This window comes from Trachurus trachurus (assembly GCF_905171665.1).
Source record: "Trachurus trachurus genome assembly, chromosome: 1".
NCBI lineage: Eukaryota > Metazoa > Chordata > Actinopteri > Carangiformes > Carangidae > Trachurus > Trachurus trachurus.
This window is the reverse complement of record NC_139891.1, coordinates 23,537,819-23,565,749: the sequence shown is the minus strand read 5'-3', so window position 1 is coordinate 23,565,749 and position 27,931 is coordinate 23,537,819. Positions and strand designations below refer to the sequence as shown.

Here is a 27,931-nt window from a genome sequence, read left to right as displayed (position 1 = left end):
ACACACAACTTGGTGTGAGGTCCTTTTCAGAAAGGGGCCTGGATCCTTTTATCTAAAATGTTTTCTATTTCTGCTTTTGTAAGACACTTTTGACTGCTTTGAAAGAGAGAAACCAGGTTTTTCTTGCGTTTCTGGGGGTGAGGTTGGGGATTTTTCTCAGCATTGTGGTGAGATTTATTCGAAGAGGCTGCATTTTTTTCTGATTTCCCTCTTTGTTCTCTGTAAGTAGTTCCAGGTCCCCCCTCACTCACTCACTCACACACACTGTGCATGTGTATGTGTGTGTGTGTAAACGTGCACGAGGCTTGGTGATTTTGCAGATGGGTGTATATGTGTGTGTGTGTGTGCGTGAGGAGCACATGTGTGAATGTGTGCGCGTGAGGCTGAGGCGGGGACTTGATGTGACACCTGCTGTTGGGATGAATAGGGTCAGTGGCAGGGCCCTTCAGCAGGCAGCAGCTGCTTGTTCTCACTGCAAGCTCAACTCTTACAGCGCTCCCAAAGCCTGCAGGACTACAACTGAGGCCCCGACACAACACATAGTGCCCCCTACCACCACCTCCTATCATTACAGTTATTATCTTCAAGTATTGCAATTCCTCCTCTCCCAGGGTCACGATCCTAATCGTTCGGAAGGAAACGCGAAATTGACCTGAAGGAAAACATCAAAAACGAACTTCAATTTCCATTCTCGTGCTCTCTGAACGCAGGAAGGGGTTTCCAGACAGCTGCTGACAGACAAAGATACTTGGTATTTGGTTGGTCTGACCTGTCTATGCTCTCTTGCTGTGTGGTAGTCCGCCGTGTGTGACTTAGTGGGTCTGAAAACATTCCCTGTGGCACGACAGAGGAAGAGGGCAGAGGATAAACAGTGAGGAATGAAAACATCAGTCTGCCTCTCAAATGCCTGACAAACAGACTGTGTTTTGTTTCTCACATCTCTTTTTTTTTATAGGTTTTTATTTGGATTGTCAGAAAAAATAACATCACAATAAGCCTTATGCAGACACATCATATGACTGACTTAAAATTCACAGTAATCTTTTCACAGCATTTTGTTCCACCAGAATTCCCAAGTTTAGAGATCTGGTTCCTTATCTATCCACCAGAGGTCAGCCTTTTATTAACAAATTCTGATGTACTCTAACAAAACTGCATTTTTTTTTAAGGAGATCTCACACTTATTGGAGTCTTTAATAAATAACTAATCATGCACAAGCAGTATTTCATTCTTCTGCACAGTGGTTTGTTGGGTAAAGTACAAACACACAATGACAGGAGCGGTGTTTCTGTGACATTGGTGATGCCAGCGTAAGGAAAACCTCTCTGTCATCACCGTCCATTTGGGCTGAACCACACAAGCAAATTTGTTAAATGAAAGGTTCCTTCAACAGACAACAAACAGGTAACCAGCAGTGCGGAGGGAGTTCAAGGTTCAGCTTTGCTGAGGAGGGGAAAATAACAGGCTGAGTGGCCACAGAGTTTCCAGTTGTTTCAAAAATTTTTGACATTACTTAGCAAAATACTTGAGTTCATGGCCTGTTGTATGGGAGTGTGGAAATGTCCTCAACTTTTCTCACTTTTTTATTTATTTATTTTTTTTAAACCTGAACATATTTGAATTATCGTCTGTTGTTTGTATGTTTTCTTTGTCTGAGCTATGTAAAACTATAAAGGGAGGCTCTAGGATGAAGGTTTTATCTGCTTGGTCCGTCTGGAGAGTTTGTAGTTGAAGTACATGAGAGCCTTGGACTGTGGGGCTCTCCTGGGCCAGCAGGTGCGTCCGTTGCCGAAGTATTCCTCCAAACACTGACAGGTGTAGGAACCATCTGTGTTGACACACTGAGCATGGCGGCTGCACCGGTGAGACGCAGTTAAACATTCATCCTTATCTGTAGAGCAGAGGAGAGGGAGATTAGAGATGTTTATTAATGCTTGTCAGATATTTGATCAGTTCTTTTTATATTTCCAGAGAATTTAGGTATGTTAAAGCGGCTTCATCGCTAAGTCATACTGGATCAGTATGGAGAGCTAAGTGTCTGTTTCAAACCTGCTAAAGAGATAATGTTGCAATGCTCATCGCATGGATGAAAATAAAAACAGCTTGTGGGTGAGCCCACAGCTGAGTGGGTGAGCTATGAGTGCTCATCAAATAAACATGCTTTCTAGATCCTCTGCTGCCAAAGCACATCTTCACATGATCCCCCTCTCTGCCAATTAACGCAGATGATGAGAACATGTGGAGCTGTGCTCTGATCCATTTAGTAATTTACAAGGGCTGACATGGAGCAGATCTGAATGTGGCTTCAGAAATCTCACACATGGGTGCCCCTGTGACCCAGTGGTCTAGGATGGATGACACGTCATCTTAACATCTCTGGTCCGATTCCCATGGAGAACTTCTGTCGCATGAGATCCTGTTTGGTCTCCTCCCTGCCACCTACTGGATGTAAGTGCTCCGAAGAACACATCAAATACACCACCAACAAACAGAAAAGAGTGTTTTTGTTGCGTGTTTTTTGTTGTTGTTTTATTTACCTCGACATTGCACTGAGCCTTTGAGTGTCCCCATCACAAAACCTCCCCGGCACACACAGATGAAGCTGCCGAAAGTGTTCCTGCACGTCTGCCGCATTGGACACACATCCGCATCTCGCTGACACTCGTCTACATCTGTAACAGAACACATGCATGTGTCCAACACCGGCAACACATCTGGCTAATTTCATTGCACAATAATCCAAACTTCTTGTCCACACAATCCAGCCCACCCTCACCTTTTTAAAACACACACATAACACACTGAGACACACACGCACCTAGCGTCTCAAGGACAAGGTGCTTTAATGTTTCTTGTCTTTGCTCAAAACAATAATTACCTTCAAAAAGACATGTGTGGCAGAAATGAGTACCTTGACCTTGCAACCACCTCTTTGTACTGAGGCTTTCAAAGGTGCACTGCTGTTGAAAAACAAGCAATGACCCAAATGCACAAATGTGTTGCTCAGAATGTTAAGTCCCCCAGAGGTCCCGCACTCTTCTTCAGTGTAGGCTACTGCGCATTTCTTAATTACTGAATAAAACTCTAAAGTCATCTGAGGTCAGCTGTGATTCGATCAGACACACCGAACTACAGATATCATGTTTTAATTTAATTCCTTTTAACCTTTATTTTGACAGGAATCTGCAGACTGCAAGAAGAAAATTAAACAAACTCACAAAAATGATAACTTAAATACATTTAAACAGCACGAAACTAGAAAGTAAAGACACTGTCAGATGCTTTCTTTATGAAACTTTCTTTATGATACTTATTTTTTCCATTTGTCACTGTGAGAGGTGGTACTCTGGCAATTAAGTCTTCAGGTTGTAGTGATAAAACATTGTGTTGGATGTTTTTTTTGTTGACATTTTTATCTATTTTATAGCTCGGTGGAGTTTTGATGAGATACTTTGCTTTGGAGGGTGAATACTTCCCACCATAAACATTCCCACAGTGTGAGAATGTCTCCTTAACAGCCGTGAGAGAGGCTGCAGAGGGCTCGCTTCATTACAGGACAGGAGCTGCCTGCTGCTGCAGAGTTATCGAGAGGGACTTCAGTCACAAAGCGGTTGGACACTGAGGAGGAAGTACAGGGTATGTTTGTCTTTACATCAGGTAATTAAAGGGTTTTTTCCCCCATTGGGGAACTTGAGGCTCTACTCTTGTCTGATTCCGGGGCTAACGCTCCAAGGCACTTGTTATCCTGCGTGTTTCTTCTTCCTACCTAGGCAAATTATATATCAAAATATACTCGATCGGGATTAGTGTGCTATTACCGTTCTCGACAGAATTTGAATTTTTCGAGATGTAAGTCAAGAAAATCTGAGAAAAAATTCCCAAAATGCAGTGACTCCCAACCTGTTGCAAGTGGGTCGTCAAATCATTTTCAAACTAGTATTATTTTTGTGAAAAAAATAAAAATGTAATTATATAAAAATAAAAGTAGGAGAGACACCGGCGCTGGGACAGAAAATCACCCTTTTTCTCTACATTTCTGTCTACTGTACCTCAGCCCCTCAGCCAATTCATTAATCAGGGACTCCTCTGATATCTCTTCAGTTTATCTACTTCTTCCCATACATTTATATGAAGTCTCTGTGAAACACAACCACACACACAGGTAACTTAATGTGATTACAGCTCCTCAACGCCAGTGCTGCTCATAGAAAGATGATCATGTGTCTATCTGATTAGCTCTGCCTTAACCTTGAGGTCGTGGGTTGGACTCCCATATTGACAGAGATGGCATCCCCAGTTTTTTAGGTTGTTATTATAACCCATAGTTACGATTAAGGAGATTAATTATGACAGGAGCTACGGGAAAAGTGAGGTGAAGAGAAGGTTAGGGTGGATGAATGGGTCAATAAAACACAAGACTAGTCGCTTGTTTTATCCAGCAGTTAGGCATTCATTACTGATAGTAACCACGACAATAAGAGATGTTGCTATGGGTCGAATCTGAGGGCTGATAAAATTGGAGCAAAATAACAACCCCACCTCCACACATGAGAACAGTGATGAAGAGAAACCAAATCACAGTTTAACATGTAAAGTGGTAAATCAAAACATGAACCATGAAGCTGCGGTGATTCATCGAGGTATACGGAGCAGAGGGGGTGTTTCTATCTACGGAGGCACTATACCTTCACAGGTCCTGTTGTCAGCGGCCAGGTGGAGGCCAGGGGGACACAGACAGCGTACCACTCCCCCTCTCTCCATCTGGCATCCAAACTGGCAGCGCAGAGAGGAACATGCGGCCTCTCCTGGAAGACACACAGGGAAACACTGGCTGAGGATCGGTCAGAGAAATGGGCCACTGGATCACCGCTGAGACACACGCACACGGGTACAGGCTCTGCAACATTGGGACTGGTTCTGAAACTATAAATAAAGATGGTGACCAAACTCTACTTAAAACCAAAACCCTGTATCTTAACATAAATTACACATTTACATTTTTTTCCCTTGAAATACCCCATTACCAGAAAGCTTTGTTATGATATCACTTTCTATAATATAAACTGTGAATGTCTGTCATAAACATTTATGTGAGCTTACCAAGGTGGGTACACCACCAAGGACCAAGTCCTCAGATACTTTAACCTCCAATTATGGTATAAAGATGGCAGATGGCTTTTTGTGGGAAACTGATGCAACATCAGAAATATCACCTGTCAGTACATTTGGATTGTTAAATACTGGCCTGTCAGTTTAAAGTGTTGTATTTAAAGAGGAAATTACTCACTGGTGCAGGTGTATCCATCTGCACTGAGCATGTATCCAGGTTCACAGTAACAGCGATAGCTACCGTGTGTATTCATGCAGCGCTGGGAACACGGTCTCTCCAGCAAACCGCACTCATTCACATCTGGAGTCAATATGAAATGTTATTCAAGCAGCAGATAGAAATCCTCGTGGTAAATGATGCAGAACAACACAGGTAATGGTTGAGAAATTAAAACCATAAGCCTGATAATGATTTTGTGACTTATACTCTACCTTCATCACACAGCGGTCCTTTATAGCCTCTGGAGCATAAACACTTGTCTGGTCCCACACATTTCCCATTTATGCATGACTTCCTGCACGCTGCTGTAGTAACGATGGACACATTACAAAACCAAAACATGCTAACATCAAGATGATGGGGGTAAAGTGGAAGTGCACCACATAAAGACAAAAATCAAAGCAGTATTCAGTCAACTTCAGGGCAATGGAAAAATGTGTAAACACAACAGTGACATGTATGGTGTTATAAAGTTGATCTAGATGCTGTATATTTACACATACCAGCAGGTATAGAGCAACATTAGCAAATCACATAAAGTCATGTTTTTGGAGAAATGTTTATGGGTTAGAGAGTCTGGATGTCTCTGAATGTGCTGAATGGTGCAAGTGAATGAAAACAGAAAAGTGGGGGTAGCATAATAAATCGTGGTAAGTTTGCTGGTATGAGTGATATCGTTAATGTTGTTTAAAGTCATTTAGTAATGTACTGGCAACATGAAAATATGAAAGTCATGCATCTACTTTATATGGTAAAAAAAATCAGCAAAATCAATGTATATAAGAGAAAAAAAACATGTTTGCACTGATGCATTGAACATGCAGAATTAAAAAAAAATACAAACCTTAAAATTATACTTAAGTACAATATTATACCTCTGGTGATAATAACAGTGACGTGTGTGTGGAGGAAGAAAAGCTATAAATGGGGAAATATTTAAAGAAAAAAAAAAGCAAGGGTCAAAGGTTCTTTACATTTATTTCACTATTTCCTACTGTTTGTTGTTTTGCTGTGGTGCAGGGCTGCTAACCCATGAACTCTGGATAATATGTCATCATATAGTTGTGCTGCCACTAAATTGCACAGTAACTTACGCTGACAAATGCCGTCAACATTCCTCCATCCGGAACAACAGGAAATAGTTTGACCGTAGCTGCAGTGTCCTGGCCGTGCGCGACCCTCAGTGCGCTCCAGCGCATCCTCCACTGACCTGTGGAGGCTGGGACAAAAGGTTATCAGATCATTAAGCATCGTCAAGACCTCAAGGCTTCAGCTTCACCTCAGAGCCCACACAGACTGATGCCCTGGAGTGAGGCAATACATTTTTATCTTTGAAGATAACTGGCCTTGAAGTTTTTCCCAATGGCAATTATATATTTTTTTTTTAAAAAGGGAAAAGAAAAGATGAGATATACCATAAATAACTATTTGAGCAAAGGTATTTTAAAATAGCTCAGTCATATAATAGGGACAGTAAGTGCACATGTACTGTAAAGTAATTGTCAGATTACATACATTGTAATGGCAATGCAATGCACTATAGGCGGTTATGCATACATTTTACACTCAAATAAAATGTCAAAGGGGAAAATGTAATAAAATATAATACCACTTTTAAACAGGGACCTCTGTGTGGTTTTTGCCAGCCTAATTTTTTAACCAGGTGGTTTACCCTTCTCCCACATCTTTGATTACACATATCATAACGATGTCTATATAACAGGTTAGCAGAGCTCACTGGAACCTATTTACTGCAGCTGCACCCCAACTACTTATGAAACACCTTCCTCATTCCTTTGCATTCATATGAAAAGTCCTTATATTCCGAGCAGTCATAATTTCTCCCTCATTAAAATCTGCTGTCATAAACAAAAGTGCAATAAACTACATGGCGTACGAGAACCACTGAACACGTTTCATTCCTTGCTGCTGTTAAATCTCCTCACACCCACACTGCACTAAGAGGCTATTAAATGATTAGACACAGGCCAAGTAGGTTCATTTCACATGGAGGAGGCCACCAACAGTCTATGAGGGAGAGATCCAGAGCCTCTCTCTCTCTCTTTCTTAAAAGAGCAAATAAATTGCACTCTTGTTGTCCACATGTGATATTTATATTCACTACCCGAGGGAAAACTATAACAATCCTGCATTGTTTAAAAAAAGAGAGATTACTCTAAGAAGTTATAAAAGCAAAACTCACATTTATTTCAAAATACTTTGTTTTCATGGATTCTTACCTTTCTTGATGATGAGCCATGGAGAACGTAAAGAAATGCACCATCGCCACGAAGAACCTCATTTCACTCATTTTCTTCCACCACAGTTTTTATAATAACCTTTTAAGTACATATTAACTTCCTCATTCCTCCGAACCCCGCTCTTTCTCTGTCAAATGAGACACCCGTTGCGTGATGTGTGTTTGTTTAAAAGGCGATTCTGGAGGTGCCACAGGGCATTTGAATGTGTGTGTGGGTGTTTGAGAGTTTGAAAGAAGAGGGGCTGGAGGTGGGGGTCACATGGTGTAATTGTAGGGTGCTGAGAGAAAGAGGTGTGACAGCTCACCTGTGTGCAAAGAACAGAGAGGGACAAAGAGGCGGGGGGAAAAAACAAAGAGACAGACAGTAAAAGAATTTGTGTTCAAGACTGCAAAGATTTCAACGAATATATAAGTTAGATGATTGATTGACAAAACAATATCCACTCAGGGACCACTTACTCCCATATTCTATCACATTAACTTCATCTCCGTTAATATTCTTAAAATGTTTAGGCCTTCTTGTTCATTATCGATAATAAAGAGACACAAATTAATATTTTTAGGGCTCATCATTTTGGTGTCTACCAAAAACATGCTTCAATGTTTTTAATATAATGTACAGCATTTTACTGTATACATCTAATTCTGTTGTCTGTTTACCCTCAGACTGAAACACTTTGTTGGAGCTCTTGGTCTCTTTAAGATCCTTCTCTGATTGGTCAGTTTGCAGGGCAATTATACGTTCCACTCTAGTCCTGCTTTCTCACTCATGCTGTAAACAGAGGGCCTGTGGCTGCCGCAGGGACCTTGACTCTGACTTATCAGTTTGTGCCAGAGTCTGATCTTTTATTAGAAGATGATGATCCACCATCACAGGCTGGACAGGTGCAGGAAAACAAGAGTGCAAACTGTCAGGAGGCCAGACGAAGGGAAATGGGAAAATGTGGAAATAAGTGCTATGAACAACTTGGCTCCACAGCTGTCTGCAGTGGACTTCCCATGGTAATTTACATAACATGGAATTCTTTAATAAACCTTGATTAATTATACTTTTGCTGCCAACTGAATGATAATCTGCGTATCTTTTACACCTATGTGACCGCATGACCGAGCCAAAGCCCCCCCCCCCCATTTCCGGCTCTCTGAGGGAGACAGGGGCCGGCTGCAATAAATGATAACTCTTCCTCTTTTTGCAGATTAGGGTTTAGGTTCACATTCGCAACATCCTGGCCATAACTTGGATTTATACCCACACACATCCCAATCCATAGTCAATGGCATTACCCACTGGGCTATCCAGCTGGATGTTTCGAGTCGAGTCCTCCGTTGCTGTCTCCTTCAGAGACAGGAGATGGTGGCAGACTCCATGGCAGAGTCATGTTGCATGACACACAACTCACACTAAACCCAAGGAAGCCATCGGCCTAGCAATAATAAAATCTTGACTGGGATTCAAAACCTAGCCTCCCAATCCATAGTCAATGTCATTACCCACAGAGCTACATGTGGTGAGCACTCAGTTTCCATCATACTATTATCTTACATTACTAGGCCTACACTTTCCTGATAATACTTACTAATACTGCAACAAAACACAATACATTGTGATCAGGTCACTGTACTGAATGGCCAGTCTGTTTACTCTTTATGGTATCTTTTCTTTTACACATAATCTTGCTTTGTCTTGCTTCCAACCAGCAATACCAGCAATACTAATAACTAACTACTATTTCATAAGTGAAATGTTCAGTTACCGATGACAGCAAATACTTTTCACAATCACATCTATTCATTATAAGAAAGCAAGCACCTTTGTTGACCCAGGTGATATAGGCTACTGGGATTCAAACCAATCCATAGTCAATGGCTTTGCCTTTACCCACTGACCCATCCATCTGCATGTGTTGATCTGTTGATCAGGGACTCCTCTCCTCGCTCACACACACTCACACAAATGCACACAGACAGGTTGACAGCTACATGTCAGTGACAGTGAGATGATCATGTGTCTGTTGAAATAGCTGGTCGTCGTTGTCAAACTGCATAAACTCACCCGTGTTGTCCCTTCTGTGATGTCTGCTTGTTACTGCCCAGTCCGCTGGCGTGGAAGCGATTACCGAGTGGGTCCCGCAGCTCAAGGATGAAAATGTGTGATCATTACTCCATGCAATGCCGTCAAAGTTCCTTTGTATCTGGCCTATCAGTTTATAAAAGTTATTATCCAGTGTTCACAGGGTAATGAACGGAACTGGGCCTTTCTAACTTTAGATATTTGCGGGAGAAAATCACGTGATCAAGCGCGAGACTTGACGTGACGTCACGCGCGAGATCAGGACGACGTTTGTTGCCGGAAGAGACTGCCTTTTTTTCCGGAAGAGACTGCCTGTCACACGGTGAAGCAGACAGCAACAGGGCTGAATTTATGGAGTTTGAGAACAACGACGAATGGTTTCGTTTCGATGGGCGCCCCTATCAGTTTGAGACGGAGTTTACCGAAGACGAGCTGAAGGAAATGGAGGAGAAAAGTGAAAGAGGGAGAGATGTGGAGGAGTCTAAATGCTGGAGAATTGGTCATGTGTGGTCACTGCCTGCCAGTGGCCGCTGAGACTGAATATTTGTGCTGCCAGTCGGACTTGGACTTGGTTTATCAGTGCCTGGACTCTATGCTGGACGCGGGAAGTTGCTGCATAACGTATAACTGGAGGAGAGTGGGTGAGTTGTTTTCCTCTCTTTTCAATAGAAACCAGGCAAAGCTAACAGGTGTTTGATGCCTCCTATGTGCTGGGACCCTGTTTATACTGTTGATGACGTTTGGTGCTGTTCTGAGCATTATTTGTGGCTATGAATGGCTTTTTGATCACAGTTTGCGTGAGGAGAAATAGACTGCGCTGTTTGTTATGGTGCGGTCTTTGCTAAAGTTACTACAACTAGAGAAGCTAGCTGTTAGCTGACTTCATCTCTGGAGGGGGGGTCTAGGTGTCATAGTGCGTTGAACCATGCGTTAAATTTATAAATCCCTTTAATAGAGTTCTTTAAAAAAAAAAAGAGGCCTGGACCCCCCCAATGATGCTTTGTTTATTTTTTATTTATTTTTTTTGCAAAAAATGCTAATTCCTTTGGTGTGCTCTCTGTGTCTTGCAACTTTGTAGACTTTTGTGACATGCACAAAAAACAATATAATGCCCTACAAGAGATGGAAAACCATAGACTGTAAAACTCAGAAAATCATCTGTATGCTAAACCTTACTACTACTACAGTATGAGAACGTGCAACAACAAAAAAAGATGAAAATAAATCAATCAACAGTTATTCACAAAAAGTGCATGACAGACACAGAGGATGACTAAGTATTTTCTAAAGGCATGGGATGAAGATCTCGGGGTCGGAAATAAGTGCTGGCAGGCTCAGAGGTAGTGCCTTTGAAGCCTTAACTATTACCAGCTCTGATCAGAGTGCAATCAGTTCTATTAAGCTCAAAGGCGGAGTCCATGTCTGGATGCCTGGTGGTCCACTCACCAGGCAGAACCACAAGCACACGCACACACTCGCACACACATCTTGCCTTGATGCTGCATCTGTCTTATGAATGAACATCAGCTGTTAAAAACATCTTTCAAAGGTTGATGTTGTGTGTTAACTTCCCTACAGCTTCACTGAAGGCCCAGATCAAACTGATTAAACCTCGACGCACAAAGGGCCTGTATTATTTTTTGCTTGTTTAACCAGTTTGCAGCAAACCAGACTGTTCTGCTCTCAATTGACACCTCAATTTGTCCGACCCCAAAACAACAAATGGAACATACTTGGCAGTTTCTCCCAAACCCGTTCGGCTAATTATGAGATTACTTTGGGTAGGTGGCCCCAGGGTGCCACCGCTGCAGAGGAGACCATGGCTTACAAGCACTCAAACTGCAAAGCTCACAGTTTTTGGATTTAACCAATTGTACTTGTCTAAAAAATGTGATTGTATGAGGTGCTGGATGACAGAGAAGAAGTTGCGGTTAAGGGTGACTGAAAATCTAAAATTGATGTGCGTAAAACTTTTGTCTCAGTTCATTTTCAACTCTGTCTCTCTGGGCATAGACACACACACACACATGAACAGCTCCCCACCCAAACCTCCGTCTTGGATGGTTTTTGTCAAACGTGTCACCACCACACATCAGCAAGTGAGGTGGAAAGAAACCATAAAATAGCTTTGCATGGTCTGCCTTGAATTAGCGCCAAACCTCACTCCATATCTGTCATATACGATACAATTAAACTTAATCCCGCCTGCCAAAAAGGAAAAGGAGTGAGGGAAATGGAGAGAAAAAGAAAGTGGCCGTCAACAGTAAAACAGGATGATAAACGTTGTCGGTGTGAGCGCAGTGTGTGGCAAGTGCAGGAGTTGATCAGAGAGGCGTGCTGTGCTCGCTTCCATCTGCCAGTGTGGACTTGGTGGGAGAGGATCGAGATTTTCGAGCGTGTGTCAGCGCCAAATCTGCAAATCCTTCTCCTCCTCCCCCTCCTCCTCCTCTTTTGACCACATTAGAGGTGTAACACACTGGTGGTCTTTGATTCCTCAACTTGAAAAGGGATGCCCCCACAAAGAGATCAGATGTCATTTAAAGCCCCTTCCCCACCCCCACCTGCTCAAAAAACATATAATATCATTCATAAATAATGGGGTTGGAGTGAATCCCCCTAACGGGAAAATAGGATTCTTGGAACAGTGTTGGTGGTCAGTCACACAGAGCATACAGTATAGGCGGCCCTTCTGCTCTTATTAAATCCTACTCATTCATATGTAATAGTGACAAGCGGGTGTAACGTGACAATTCAGATGCATTTTCAAATTTTGTTTTTTAAGATTACTAAAAGAAAAAGAAAAAACTAGCACACCAGGAAGTCCAGTTAAACTTGATTTCATAACTTCTCACCCTCATTTTAGAGGTAAACACAGCAATTTAAATAGCTTAATTTTGACTAAATTGTCCAATTTGTGTATTTTTACATTTAATTTCTCAATGACAGAGGATTTACTTGCGAAAAAAGATACAGATTTGTGTAAATAAATTCACATGCAATGTAAAATCATGTATTTATTTACGCTATATATCTAAGTGTAAGAAATGACTATCTCAAAGGAAGAATACACATCCTGTAAGATTTTTGGCTTCTGACACATTATAGATTTTGTGTTTTCTAAACAGAACATAATTGGGATGCTTTATATGCATTAATGTATTTACATGCTAAAATTTGTTGAAAATCCTCCTGAGCTAAAATTATCCAGTGTTGCACACTATTGGGGCTGCAGTTAAGTGGACAAGTGAGCATGAAATATTACATCACTTTGATTATCTAAGAAGATTTATTGTGAATCCTTTATAAAGGAATTGATCCACTGAAAGTTTGGTTCGTCTCATTTAAAAAAAAAAAAAAAAAGTTATGTCAGAACCCGGTTCACACATTGGCAATAAAACCATGATTAATACATGAAAAGTGCTTAAATTCCTTACATATAGTAGTATATGAATATTACTATCAATAGATAAATAACATTTAGGGTTTTGAGCAACAAATGTAGAATAGAAATCAAAGTCGAGTGTCACAGTTTAGACAAATCATTATTGTTTCGAGGGTGTTTCTCTGATTTACGAGTAGCTGCCCTCGGACTTTCATCACTACCAACTGACTATAGTTTTCGGGTTAATGCTTTTAACAGGTGACCCCATGATAGACAGTCCGGGGTCAGAGTGCAGAGAGGGTATGCAAAAGGAGTCGCCCAGGTGTGAGGGGTCAGAGGCCACAGGTCAGAGAGGGGGTCAGCGGGTGAGACACCTGCGAGCGCCTGATGAGGACAGCAGTGATGGTTGTGGCAGCAGCAGGACAATGTAACAGATTTGCAGAGAAGAATGGGGAGGAAGTCTTGTGCCATCCATCACCTGGATGCAGACAGACTAACTTTATATTAGATGGTACGTGGTGAAATCGATATAAGATCTGCGTCACAGGGCAATTTGATTTACTTCATAAATCTATCTTGTGAAACTAAAGTGGAGCCATGTGCAAATTTTGTTTTCTCAACAGACAATGCAACTGACCAACAATGCAACCAAATCCCATGTGCACAAGTCGTCAGTAGTGTGTCTTAACAGGTTGGCCTTCCTATGGCAACATTTTGCAATTTGGTCAAAGAATTAATTTTTCTGAGGTGAAACTGAACCAAATTGTCAAACATTTACTTTTATTATGATTCTTTGGGTTGGGTATTGGACATTTGGCTCGACAAAACTGTTACCTGTCACAGTTTTTATGGCCATTCCTCATTACTTATTATTTTAAAGGGTAATTTCCTAATGAAAAAAGTTCCCCTCATAATCCCTATGACGATTTTCTAGTACTAGGTTGGACACACACAACCTATCCAACTATCACTATCACTGCCAAATTGACTGACAGGTCTTGCACAATTGAGAGTAGGGTTAGGTTATGTGATGGTAAAGCTGTGTAAAGGGTTAGGGTTAGGGATCCTTCCTTCCTTCCTTCCTTCCTTCCTTCCTTCCTTCCTTCCTTCCTTCCTTCCTTCCTTCCTTCCTTCCTTCCTTCCTTCCTTCCTTCCTTCCCGGTCTGTTTGTGTAACAACCTCTTCCTGTCACCACTTTGCCATGCCTGTTAGGGTATAGCTACATTGGAAGTACACAGTGTACAGAGAGGCAGTGCAGCCATTAGACACAGAGCTTTGGAGAGATTAGGATGCACACACAGTACACCACCGCCCCAACGACCACAAGCAGTCTCTGTACCAAAATGAGGATTAGGGCTTTGGCAAATGGCAAGGCAGCACCATAGAAGAACACTTAACCATGCAAAAGGCACCAGAGCATCGCCAAGGAAAAATTATACACCATATGCATTTTTACCGTATGTGGCACTGATGAGTGGGCAATATTTTCTGAAAAGGAATGAGCAATATTTTTTATTCAATTCAATATTTCACTGAGAAAAGGGCATGTTTACTCAGTAATCCTACATTTCTGTAATAACAGTGACTTGATTTATTCATGATTCATTTTGTAGAGTGTGCTCTAAGCAGCAGTTGGAGTTATGGGGGTGCATTTATGTGATTGTGTGGATTTGAGTGTAAGGCCACGCACTGTTGCAGTTTGTTGTGACAGCAGAGCCATAAACAATCAAGACTTTTTTGTTTACCAAGCCTTTCTTGCCTTTATGTTTAGCAGTAAATATTGATTCATTAGACGGGTGTTTTATTTTTATTTTGAATGCTGACACGTTAAAAAGCTTTAGTTAATTACACTTCAGATCTTAAAGGGATGGATATGGGAGTAAATACGACTGTTTGCTTTTTTGCAGAGAAAAGGCTCTTTCTTTGAACCTCATTGTGGTACTAGATGGAAAGTCATTACAACACACACAAGTTTAACAGGGAGTTACATGCTGAAACTCTGACCAAAGTCTTGCTGTCTCCAGGATATTAAATGTCCATCATCTGCCATAAACAGTTGTCAGTCAAGAAAAAGGTTGTCCCATGTTAACTCTCCAAAAACAAAAATTGGTGTTTTCACATTTCAATTGGATTAAAGGAGCCATTTGTGCATTTTGGTAAAACTACATGAATTAAGCATCTATCTCAAGTGAACTGAATTTAGCATACTAATACGTTAGCCCTGCTACAGCCAGACTGCATCATTATTTTCCGATACCGAGTCAGTGTAGCGTCCTCGCTGCCCTAAAGAAATGTTTTTGAGTGAGCATGGTTAGCATCGATTCTTTGCGCTAAGTTAGGCTAACTTCCTCTTGATTCATGCTCTCTATTTAATATAATATAAGATAGGAAGATAGGATGAGAATGACTTAATTAACCCCCAAAGGTCTGTCAGCTCATCTACCATTTGCAGAACAATTAAAAAGCCGGATGGCTGTAGGTCCTTCAGCGAAGAGAGAAGAGCTGTCCACCACTGCCATTTTTTTTGGTTCCATCAAGACGTTATGAAGTAACACATCAATTTTCTCATCCAACATTTGAAGAGTAAGTGAAAAAATTTATTTATCCAAATATTTCTGCAAACTATGAGTGACACTGGCCATGAAGTCTTGTTATCCGCTATTTGAGGTTGAAGGACCTGATCATGAGTAAATTGTGTACAATACAGCAGATACATGCTGCAGGAGGATAATGGCTCTTGGAGGACCTATTTGTGTTCATGCTCGATTGTGTGTGTGTGTGTGTGTGTGTGTGTGTGTGTGTGTGTGTGTGTGTGTGTGTGTGTGTGTGTGTGTGTGTGTGTGTGTGTGTGTGTGTGTGTGTGTGTGTGTGTGTGTGTGTGTGTGTGTGTGTGTGTGCTATCACTTGTGCAAACCCCAACCTCTTTGCTAGCGGTGTGTGTGATAAACTGTCTGGCCCACACAGCGCAGCAGAACGGGCCGTGCCTGCACAGATAACAAGGCGGCAGGCATCTGGCAGAGTTCACTGGCCTGGACACACGGACAGAGGGCTGATGCAAGCTATGGCCCCACTTCACTCAGAGGAAAACCACATCTTTGCAAGCACCGAAAACCAACTACGCTTGACTTTCTTTTCCCTTTGCTGCTCCTCTCTCGATTTCTCTTAGGGCAGGAAAGTTCTGAGGGGGAGTCAGTGTTTGAAGAGTAAACACGTAGAAGAGCATAGTGAACAGAAAATTAATAGTAAAATAGTTACAAGAGGCCGGAAAATTGTTCTGGGCCGTGTATATTGGAAATGGGAGACACTGACTATAGTTTGGTCTGCTACAGAGATTCAGGTGCCTGTGAACACTGGTGGACACATTGACTGTGCTGACCTTTTTTGGCTTTACTTGGTGTCGGCGGTTGACACACAGTTTGAGAGACGCACACACACACACTATTTGACCCCAGTGTTAGCTCTAGTGTTAGCAGTAAGGCTGCGGCGGATGTCCCTCTGTTGACTCTGAGTGATGTAAGCTTGAGATGAGCCCTGCAGATTAAGAGTGAAGGCAAACAAAGGGCCCTGCCAAGATGAGCCGCAGTGTATACAGATTAATATAACAATACAGCCACACGAGCGCTGCCGTAAACCATTTGCATAACTCTTTTTAAAGTGTTTCGGAAAATTTCCTTGCTTTGCTTTGAGGAGATACCCCCACATGGAAACTTATACCTAGGTGGTCCATTCCACCCAACATCAGTTGTTTACCTAGCCCGGCTGAGGATCATAGAGAGGGGAAGCAGACAGAGAGCGATGTGTTGTCTTTGACAGCCACACGCACAGTCATATAGATCACACACACACACACACACACAGAAATATGAGATATATGCAAAGTTGCACATGCACTGCAAGGGCCCTCATGCCTCTGTATATGCACTCGCAGCAACACAATAAAAATTATTTTGCATTTTTTTCCCCTTTCAAAATTAGGAAAAGACATAACAAGTGGACAGGAATGCTATCAGTTCTAAAAACTGCGTGAATGAATCTGATTCAGATGCTGGCAAGGGGATTTTCAGAAAGCAAAATGGCAAAAATGAAAGTGAGTCAAATCTAAAATGTGAAGAAGCTTGTTGGTGTCGTGTGAGACACTTGTATCTTTTGGGTCTAATTTAACCAGCATGACAAACAGCCATTTAAAAAAGTGTCATGTTGTTTCACTGCTTAGTAAGAAATCATTTTAGCAATGAATTGTTCAATTTGAGGTGGAATGGTAGATCCCTATAGATGGAGAACCATAGGAACCATAGATGGGGCCTTAACGATCCTGGTAGTGGAGTGGTTTTGAATTGCTGGTAGGAATTTCATCTTGGTGAAAAGTAGGCTACTAAAGTTGAAGTCAGATTAAAATCAACCCAGCAAAATTTACTCACATTGTTTGGTTAGAAACAGGGGGGGGGTCAGGAAATAGTGTGGGTCAGGTTGTAAACACAGAAGCAGCAGTCCACAAAGATGTAAATTATACAACATGTTATCTAACATTTTACTGTCATCAGTCTCTATCACTGCCTTTGCACTCAAACTGGCTGGACATCGGAAAGCACTGTGATCTTGGTTGTGAAAGCGAGAAATGTCTCTTGTCCTGTTTATCACAAGATTTTTCATTGGAAACTAAAAATCTGGTCTGACTGAACCACGAGGACGTTCAGCCCAAAACCAATCAGATTTTGACGTGCCCATCGCGAGCCAATCATCTAGTTACTGTCAAATTTTAATATTAGTTCCTTTCTCTGCTGCTGTCAGCTGTCGTTTGCATTTTTTATTTTGAGCCGCCTCCACCCAGTTTCATCAGAACCAGCTGTTGAATGGTTCCTTCCAGTTAGCTGAGGAATCCTGTTGCACATCACATCCATACAGATCATCAGCTATTCAGGCTTTCAACACAGGACTTTCACTTTCATGCTATGCATTCAACTCCTTTTGTGCACATATAGAATGAAGCAATTTCTTATTGAGTCTCTAAACTCGTCTCTTCTGACAAAAACCAGATCACTAAAAAATGCAACTGGAGGTAATAAACAAGAGGTCTGGGATGACGTGTGTATTCAGAAACCGAGTCATGACATCGGCTACTGCACACACACACATTAACACACAGCTGATGTTTTCACTCAGAATAATCTCTTATCAATGTTTTATGGATTTGCAGTTTTCCAAATGTTCTCTGTTACACTTTGCTCCCTCTGCAGCACAAGACCTCACGCTCACCTCTTTTTTTAACCACCAACCCCTCACCCCCGTCACTCTTACCTGTCGCCCAGCACTCAGTGCTGCTCTCAGCCCTCTGTGGGGGTTTAGCATGTGTTAACATGACAGATTGAGCCCCAGTGGGAACCTTAATTGCATCATTTCATGGATGCGAGTCAGTGCTGTGGTCCGGGAGAGTAAACAAGCTCTGAATCCAGGAGCAGAAATACTGAGGATAGGAGAGGGGGGGGGTGATGGAATGAGGAGTGGATGGATAGATGAACAGAGAGGAGGACGAAGATGGATACCAGAGCTGATATAAAGAAGAAAAGAGGAAATGCTTCAGGAGGGGAAATAACTGAGACAGTGTGATAAATTGAGGAAGTGTGAAATATGAGATAGCCGAGGTGTGAGGACAGCAGGAAAAAAAAATCCCTCGGCTAATAAGAAGCTGACAAAAACCAACAGCCCAAATCCACCCAAACCTCCTCCAAGGTGGTCGCTGAGTGCAGTTTGTTGTGTTATGTGATAAGCTGAGAGTTTAGCGAGACAGAAGTAAATGGCAGCAGCAGCGGCAGCAGCAGCAAGCGGCAAGCAGGCCGGTCGGAAAGTGTGTCTTCATTAGTAAGTGATCGGGGGCCAGGGAATATGAGAGTTCAGCTGCCTCGGCCGTGCGTTTCAGCAGTAGTACTCACTGAGTAAGCCCAGAGTAAACACATGAGGTCACAGAATACACTACGCAATTAGGGGTGTGACAAAACCAGATATACAGCCGGGGGATTGACATGCACACAGATGTACACATGCACGCTCACACACACACACACACACACACACACACACACATAAAGAAAATGCAGTTACAGACTCACTGAGGCAACCAGCACAAATGTTTACACAGTCCAGATCCAATATTCTCACATAAATCAATATGTTGGAACCAGGAGTGGCCACAGTTTATATTGAAAATCACAAGAGAGCAGTGCCAGGGTGGACAAACACAGAAGTTAATGCACAAGATTAATCAAAGTTGCTCCCCCAGCTAGGATCCTACCCCGACAAGACATCATGACTTCATATGTTAACACATGACATCAAATGTGCAGCACACATTAAACAGTGATTTCCACAGAGTTGCGGTATTGTGGTGGAGTGGTAATGTACAGTTAGATCACAGTGGAAACAGTTATTCATGGTGCACGGAGAGTCGGGCAGAGACTTGAAGGGATGTCACAATCGTAGGGAACATCAGGAGAGGTTTCCAGAGAACTGCCATGATGGGTGGACATGGGTGGTATCAGAAAAATCAAATCATTTGAGTCAACAGCTACAAGAATGGGTTATAATGTGGGTTTGATAAAGAGCGAGACAGAGCCAGAAAACAGGGGTGGAGGACTCGTCTTTTTTGTGGCTAGTTAAAGAAGTACATTGAAACATGGTGGTCCACATTTTGAATAATTTAATTCAACCAGTTTTTCAGTCCCCTTTTGTGCAAATCAAAAAGTGTTTAAATCACATTACATTTATAAAACCCTGAAAAGACTGTTTACCAATTAGCCCATTAAAATGCATACTTCACACAGACTGTGGGCTTTGCAAGTTTCCAGAATTAGTTATGGTTTTTCCACCGCTGGAGCTACCATATGTACCTGCACTGGCACACTATGTTACGTTTGAAGTTCATGCATGCAAAAAGAAAAAGAAAAATACCCATAAAAGTACATATTATATAAGAATAAACAGTTTTTCATTATGTGACAACTCCCAGATGGTGTTTGCAGTAATACAGCACTGCTAATTTATACTATGTGATTTACTTTTGGTTTGGAAAAGGATGATCTGTCATGCTATTTATCTGCTATTCGTATCAGTAATAGTATCACTGTCATTAGGCAGAGATGTTCCAGCTCCTTTGACAATACCAAAAACAATAGTGAAATTAATGAGTCTATAGCAGGTATGGAACATGTAGTGTCAGTGAAGGGAACAGAACACAGTGTTAAACATTGGTACAATAACAGCGAGACGTGTCAGCAAAGTGAAATACACACCTGCGTAAATATGACTGGATGTTAGTGGACAGCTGTTGTAGCCTCACAGCTGGTGAATGTAACGTAACTGCTCTGACTGACCTAATGCTTTTTACTTTGTAAACAATGTCTAAAAACAGATTGGATTATAGTAAGAAAATCTTTTAAATTGACAAAATCAGTATAATTACCAAGTATTACTGTCAGAGTCGCCTCTCCCCGCATTCATGACCTCAGCGCTCTGTGATCTAGTCACATGATGTTCCCTACACAAACAGGCAGACTGTACACATCTCTGGTATTGCAAAAGCACTTTTGCTGTGTATACCTAAATGTATATTAAATATCAATCTCAATATGTCAGTCTGAGTAATGTGTAATGTATTATAATAAAAAATGAATATTTAGGACCTACAGCGTGTAAGACTGATGCAACTTTGAGTTGTTAAACCCAGTTGTGCACATCAATTAATTATTTTTATTGTTGGATTTCTGTGACACAGAGCAGTGATGGTCTGTAACCGGAGCAGCTATTGAATATCAGCTGTCGTTCCCAAAGGGCTTAATGCGTTACTACAGAAAAGAAAATGCAGTATAATGAATTGCTCACTTGGTTCTGGATGAGAGGGGAAAAGAATGACGTGTCTCTTTTTTAATCACGGCGCTATTGTTTCCCTCTGCTCCGTAGGCCTGCTCCTGTTACCCTATAAGTATTGCTTGTGCTGACTCTTTCACTCATGTATACAATATTATAGCACGCACTTCCAGCCATCTCAGTCCTACAAATATTTGGTACACAGGCTCCTCATGTTTATTCAAAGTACTGGGTTACACTGTTTGGGAAAGATAGCCAGACAAGGGCCCTTTGGGAGGGGAAAAGAAAACTATTCCAAATGAAAAGTAATGATTCATGCCGCAGATAGTGTATAAACTCAAATATACGCTGGACCTCGTAGCACGATTGGACAGTTCCACTTTATGCAATTTTGATTGGATCTGAACAGTGCATAGACAACTTAGTATTGCATTACTCTAAATATGGCAGTGTGTGCACTTGTGTGTCTGTCTGTGCTTGTGTGTGTGTGTGAGAGAGAGAGCAAGACTGGAGTGAGGTGGGTGGTCTCCACTCACTATCATTATACAACACAAAGCCTCATTGGTATTTTGAGAAGGAAATTAATATTGCCATCAGCAGTGGCTCTTGCGTGTGTGCCTCCATGCATGCATGCGTATTTTTGCGTACTTCCGAAAAACAAAGTGGAGAATTTCCATTTCAAACAAGGAATTTTCAGCATGAACTTTTTTTTTTTGAGTGATGCCATGACGCTGCATGACGACATAAGCAGCCATCACGCGGCTCTCCCCTCACTGTCAAATCTGCGGGCAGCTTTTCCATTCAGGCAGCGTTGAAGGGAAAACCCTGGGACTGCAGCCATGTTGGCCCAAGTTTAACTTAAACATTTTCTCAACATCTTTCTCTTTACTCCTCTTACCTGGCTGGAGGAAAAACCATCAGTGGAAATGTTGCAGCTGACTTACCAGAAATGAGACAATTCCCAGTATGGAGCCATGACTTCAGTACAGGGTGCCTATACATTTAATTACCATGCCATTATTAGAGATTGAATTGAAACTGTCCTAGTCAGACTCTGTTTTAACATTTACAGTGTTTACAATCTGTCAACAATGTTGTAAACCTGACTGTCCATATTGTAAATCTGCCATGTGGCAATATCCTGTACATGTCATTTATTGCAGGTCTGTGCATCCTGGGCTTCCTGTGTCTCTTTTCTGTTGAAGGTTTTTCTTATGTCCAAGGTCTCAGAGGCAAATTTACAATTTGTGATTCATGATGAATAAAATTGACTTTACTCAAACTGGGGACTGATTGCATGGTGTCTCAGTAAGGATACTGTTCGTTTGAAAATGGATCAGGCAAAAAAAAAAAAGAGGCACTTGTAGTGAGCAGTTTCCCTCAGGTCAGTGTTACAGGTTTGTTTCTTTCCCCCTCTTCTTTTTCCTTTTGGTTTTCCAGCCTGTAATTTTACTACTTGGTTAAGTTTAGCCTCACCACCCTCACTGATTCTGGCTGCAGAAGGCAACTGTTGTCAGATAAAACCACTGTTGCACTGCAGACACAGTTAGCAGCTAGCTGTGGTAAGAGATGGTGGAGACCAAAACTGGAGTTAAACTGGACTTAAATTAACCACGTGGCTGTATCATGACGCGATACGAATGCTAATGTTCAGTGTCTGTAGGCAACTGTTGGTTGACCCCAAGTGGTCAAAAAAATACTTGAAGTTTAAAGTTGAAAATAAAAATGTGGTCACCTGTAACTCCATGACAACTGAGTATCTGCTGAGGAAGAGCAGGCGATATGAAGGAAAGCTCCCGGACAACTATTGAAAAACTACGAGGGAAGATTGTGAATTTCAAGATTTAAGAACGATACAATTTAATACCAGACACATGACATATGCCTTTAAATCTTAAGCTTCTGATGTAACCTAGTATTTTAGTTCATTCACATGTTGCCTAAAGATGTATGTGTGGGTATTTCACTGGATTTAAAATTCATTCCCGAAACATAAACTAAAGGTTTGCCAAATCTTATCTCATTTAAAAGTGTTACTACTGAAACAAAAGAGACATGCTATACATATTTCAGACATGCTATAAATTTTAATAGACATATTGATATTTCTGAAGAGAAACAAAGTTATCCCTAGTTTTATTTACAATACAGGAATAAAAAATAGTCACATACAGTACAATGGTAAAAACAACATAGAGAACTTAAATAATTATTTTATTTGTGTAACTACTTAAATAATGAAAATGGTTATTCTATTCACACCACGCCGTCTCAGCAGCTACAATGCAACTTCACATTAAGTGCTAAAAAAAAAGATAATTTTCCATTTTACAGCATGAATTCCATTTTGACTCATTTAGACCAGGTAGAGTTGATTTATTTCAGCAAACACAAGCAAGGCGGGAGATGAACAACAGATACATATTTTATGGACAATGACCTTCAATTAACCATGATGCTTTGAAGCTTGTTTTTCAAAATAAAAGCTGGTGAGAAATTAAAAAAATTAAAAACTGTTAAACACACTGATGGTTTTGTCAAGGCTTATGGTTTGGAATTTGAAATGGCAGAAGATCAAATGTAGACTTCTTCATTAGATAAGTTATTAGTTCAGGTGAACACCTTAACGTGGCTCCAGACAATCCCAGTCTATGTTTAACTGTTCTCTGTTAATGCTAATTAGAGAGTAGGGTTCAGTCTTTTATCTCCATTAGACAGATCCTTAGATTAATCTCTCATCTGCTGCTCTTCACAGATAAGGTCTGCCTTTGACTGAGAGCTGCTTCCACAGTGACTTGGTGGCCCGACAGATTCTTTGATCATCTCACAACAGAGACACATTTCTGACATTCGTAATGCAACCAAATGTCACGGGGGGAAATAAAAAAAAATAGATGGGCTCAGCCAACTGCTCCGAATTACACTATGCAAGCACAGACATGCATTACTTTTACAATGGAATAAAAAAAATGGAAAGAAATGTATCCTCACGTGTATTTCTTAAAAGCTGCATATGTATAAGTACAACATGAAATAACATGAACTGACAAGCTTAGTGTGAAACTGCTTTCTATAAACACCATTCTCTCCCATATATTATTACGCTTAAAAAAATAAACCCTCCTCTATGATAACAATAGTAATGCTATAGGTTGTTTTTGCAATGCTAAGTAGTACTTAGGTAAGCTCTATTGGAAATATACATCACTGCACTATCTCTTCCCTTTGTAGTTTTGAGTCCGGGTTCAGTTTCAGTGTGTGACACAATGAAAGGAGTTTGTTGAATCATACCTGTGCTACTGTTGTGTGTATACGAGTGAATGTGAAACTACTCTCATTGCGCTTTTAATAAATGTTTAAATTCATTTTGAATAATAAAGTGAATGAAACAAAAAAAAAATGAATACAGTGCATGGGAGCTAATAACTCCATTCAGATTGTATGAAACTGGCTTTGACAAAGTACAATGTTCTCACTCAGTCGTTTCTATTTCTGTGTTACATAACAGTCTTCTATTGTAGATCCATTCTGTACATTGATAGCAAAAGAGTGTTGCAAAACAAAGTATACATACTGTATACTGTTATAGCTTTTTATGACAATGTGCCCACAAACTAAATACAACATCAAAAGTGAGACAACTTGGTTTATCCCTCTTGTATTCGTGCCTGTAGAATAGTTTAGCACAAAGCACTGTGGACTCTCTGTGGCCCACGACCTCAGGTTTTTACAGCTGACGATGAGGTTCCTCCAGAGTCTGTGTATTGTGTGTAGACATAGTTTGCTGTGTTTTGAAGGGACCATGAGTACAGATTGGATCTTTGAGCCATGCCACTCCTCAATTCGAATCCTTAGAGAACCCCTGAACAATCATCTGTCTCCGCTGCTATGCCTCCATTTTTTTGTGTTTGTTTTTTTGTTTTTTTGGGTGGGGGGTGGCAGGGATGTGTGTCTAAAGTTAGGCAACAGATAGCCCCCTTAGAAGATCCAAAGTCTTGGGTTAAAATGGTCTATTCCTGTGGAGTTCCTGTTCCTGCGGAGTCAGCCGTGTGCGGGCGTTTGCTGAACGAGAGAGGAAATGTCTTAGTGGAACTTCCGTAACGTGGCCATGCTTGTCAATCATCTCGCTGCTGTCTGCAGGACTGTCTGAAATGTGAACACGGCTTGGATGCCAGGCCTGGTGCTCAAGAGCAAGTAGCTTATAGGCGAAAAAAGAACAAAGAGTTTGGTACTGTGATGTGGATGAAAAAGCAGTCTGATGGGAATCCTGTGTGTGTATTTGTATGTAATGTATACATGCCTGTGTGGGTGTGAGGGAGGTTAAGAGGCCATATTAAGAAACACCTCGTTAGAGTCTGCTGGTGGTGGTAGGTAGATTTGTGTCAACTTGAGGATGACGGCGGGGAGCTGCCCCCCTCTGCGCACCCCTATACGATATAGCTGGTCAGATCCAGGAGGTACGAGGTCATGTCAATGATGTGGTCCAGTATACCGTCTTTCTCCTGGTCGTTTGGCATACCCCTCTCACTCTTCTCGCACTGAGCGCCGGAGTAGCCGCTCTTACACAGGCACTTGTTGGGCTCCATACACACTCCTCCGTTGCGGCAGGCTGGTTCACATTTGGCTACATCACAGAGAGGGAAGAGAGGAAAACAGTGGTGGTCAACAAGGGAAGTAAAAAGATGAGAAGAAACACAAATTGGCCTTCTGACTCATTTTGAATTAAAGTCCCAACTGGTCAAATGGGTTTTTGATGAGTTGTAAAAAGAAAACTAAAACTCCAGTTACACATGAATGTTTGACTACATGATACGACTCTAAAAGCAGCAAATGCACATCTCCTAAATCGTACTCACCAACTCGGCAGAAGGGTCCCTCCCAGCCGGGGCTGCAGCAGCACTTGCCAGTGGGAGTGCAGTGTCCGTTCTTACAGTGCCTGGAACAAGCTGTCATCAGCAGCTCTGGAGGCTCCACCTGACGCTGGCACTCCTTAGGGGCATGAGGCCTGCAACAGTTGTTAAAAAGAAGTTGGAAAACTTAGTATGTGATGGACACAAGCATCACATGCCATGGTGACAAATTACACAAAGTGGGGCCAGGCTTTAATTTAATATTATCACTAAATGCTGAGTTCACTAATAGAGGGATCACGGTCTGGGCCTGGGCCCAGAAGCCGTCCGATCCAGACCCAACCCCCCGACCCACAACCTATAAATTACCAGGAATAATTAAATTTTTACTGAGCGTTTCTATTTTAAGCAGCACAGCTTTTTTAGACCTTTACAGCAGTGATGCTCCACAGCTAATCACTGTAACAGCGGTCAGAGATCTGAGCCGGGATAGCGGGGGAAAGGGATATAAAGGGATGGAGAGAGAATATGTGGGTTAAAGCTTTTCAATTGCTAAAATATTTACAGTAAAAATGGTCGGGACTGCTGAGATGTGAGGTGTGAGTCAACAAAAATGAAGAAAAGGGGATGGATGGATTCAGGCAAATTTTTCATGTTTTTTTTGCACTATGGACTTTTCCCTTGAAATGAGAAAAGAACATATAATTATTGGAGTGCTTATTATTTGTAATGATTATTAAGTGTGATTATTTCCTCCCAACCCTGTTGTCTGTCATTCTAGCTGTCTAGTAGAGAGGGGAATACAACAAATCTTTGGCTCTAAGGCAACAGGGTTAAGTCATCCGCTCATTATTTTAAATTAGGTTAAATGTTGAGCTTACATCCAATGACAACGACTGCACTGAAAATAATTAGAGATGTAAACAGGGTCACAGTGATTTATGGAAGTCACGCAAAGTGCAAAGTAAGGGTGTGTATTTGAATGAATGTTCATGTTCTTTGATTGTTTGTATTGGATAATTAATACTCTATATTTCATAAGTAAAAAGTTACACCCAGCATTGGGTCTTATTGGACAGATCACCATTCTCCACACATTCATAACTTAAAGTAAGAGGAAATCTGTGTTGGAACAGTTTAAGGCATTTGTTTATTACTTTATCATACTATGATCTCAGATGATATGTAGGGACTGACAACAGGAAATGGGAATTATATAAGAATTATTATTATTGCGTATTAAATGTGATACATGGGTAATAGAAAAATAGCAAAATGTAGGTTTTTAAACCTCTGCAAGCACAGCAAATTAAAATGAATTTATTTGTAGATTTCTTTCCGTTCATGTGTCATCAGTGTATTGAAGGTTTTCCTGTACAGTGTATTGTATCTATTGTCAAAGATGTATTTAAACCATACAGCTATGTGCTAAGTGTGGTATTTTAATTTTTACTGACTCATGTTTTCCTTAAATTTTCCCTACTTTAAGAACAAAACAAGGCATAGGGTTAACACTGGGCTCCCGCAGATATAAACATGATTTTGGAAAATGCAGACACACACAAACACACACATCTCCACACCACATGCGTAAAGTCTGAACACCAAAGAGACATATTGTGATCGTTCCATATTAAGACAAACATCCAGACACGCACATCAGCAAATGGGCTGAAACAGAATTATTTCATATCACGCTCTACAAATCTGGAAATAATACAGTGGCTGTGTAATCAAGTTCAAATGTGAAGCGTGGGTTACTGCCTGTTGCCCACTCACCACATACAAACACACGCACTTGTCTTTGTCAGTGTTTGTGGAAAAGAGAGAGGGAGAAATATAGATATGCAAACTGTTGTACAGAGGTAAAAAGCCGACAGGGCATTATTTATACACTATAAATGTAATGCCCAGTCACAGGCCTCACTGCTCTCCTCTGGAGAACAAATGGTCAATCAGCAGTAGAAACCAAAACCAGGTGGAGCTTACGATCTCCAACCAGGGTACTATTACAACTAAAATCAGCACTGTCTTAAATTAACCGTATTACATCCATCTGGGTAGTTGAGTTGACTGTGGATTTCACTCCTAGATGCTGTCTTTATTCAGCTGAGTCTCATCTGTTCTGACCTTACAGTAAATATTATTTCTGTTTTACCTACTGTACAGGTTTAACGGTGT

At 41.2% G+C, this 27,931-nt stretch overlaps 1 protein-coding gene across 1 annotated transcript in view; it reads right to left on the bottom strand.

The window, feature by feature from the left end:
- Positions 1 to 22,967: 22,967 nt before the first annotated feature.
- The window catches only part of hhip (hedgehog interacting protein), a 33,472-nt gene continuing 28,508 nt past the window's right edge, over positions 22,968 to 27,931 (bottom strand). The window contains exons 12-13 of the mRNA XM_083976472.1: positions 25,757 to 25,905; positions 22,968 to 25,524 (exon numbers count right to left, since the gene is read on the bottom strand). Of these exons, the coding sequence (XP_083832598.1) occupies positions 25,328 to 25,524; positions 25,757 to 25,905 (346 nt within the window). The 3' untranslated portion in view covers positions 22,968 to 25,327. The remainder of the gene's footprint in view (positions 25,525 to 25,756; positions 25,906 to 27,931) is intronic.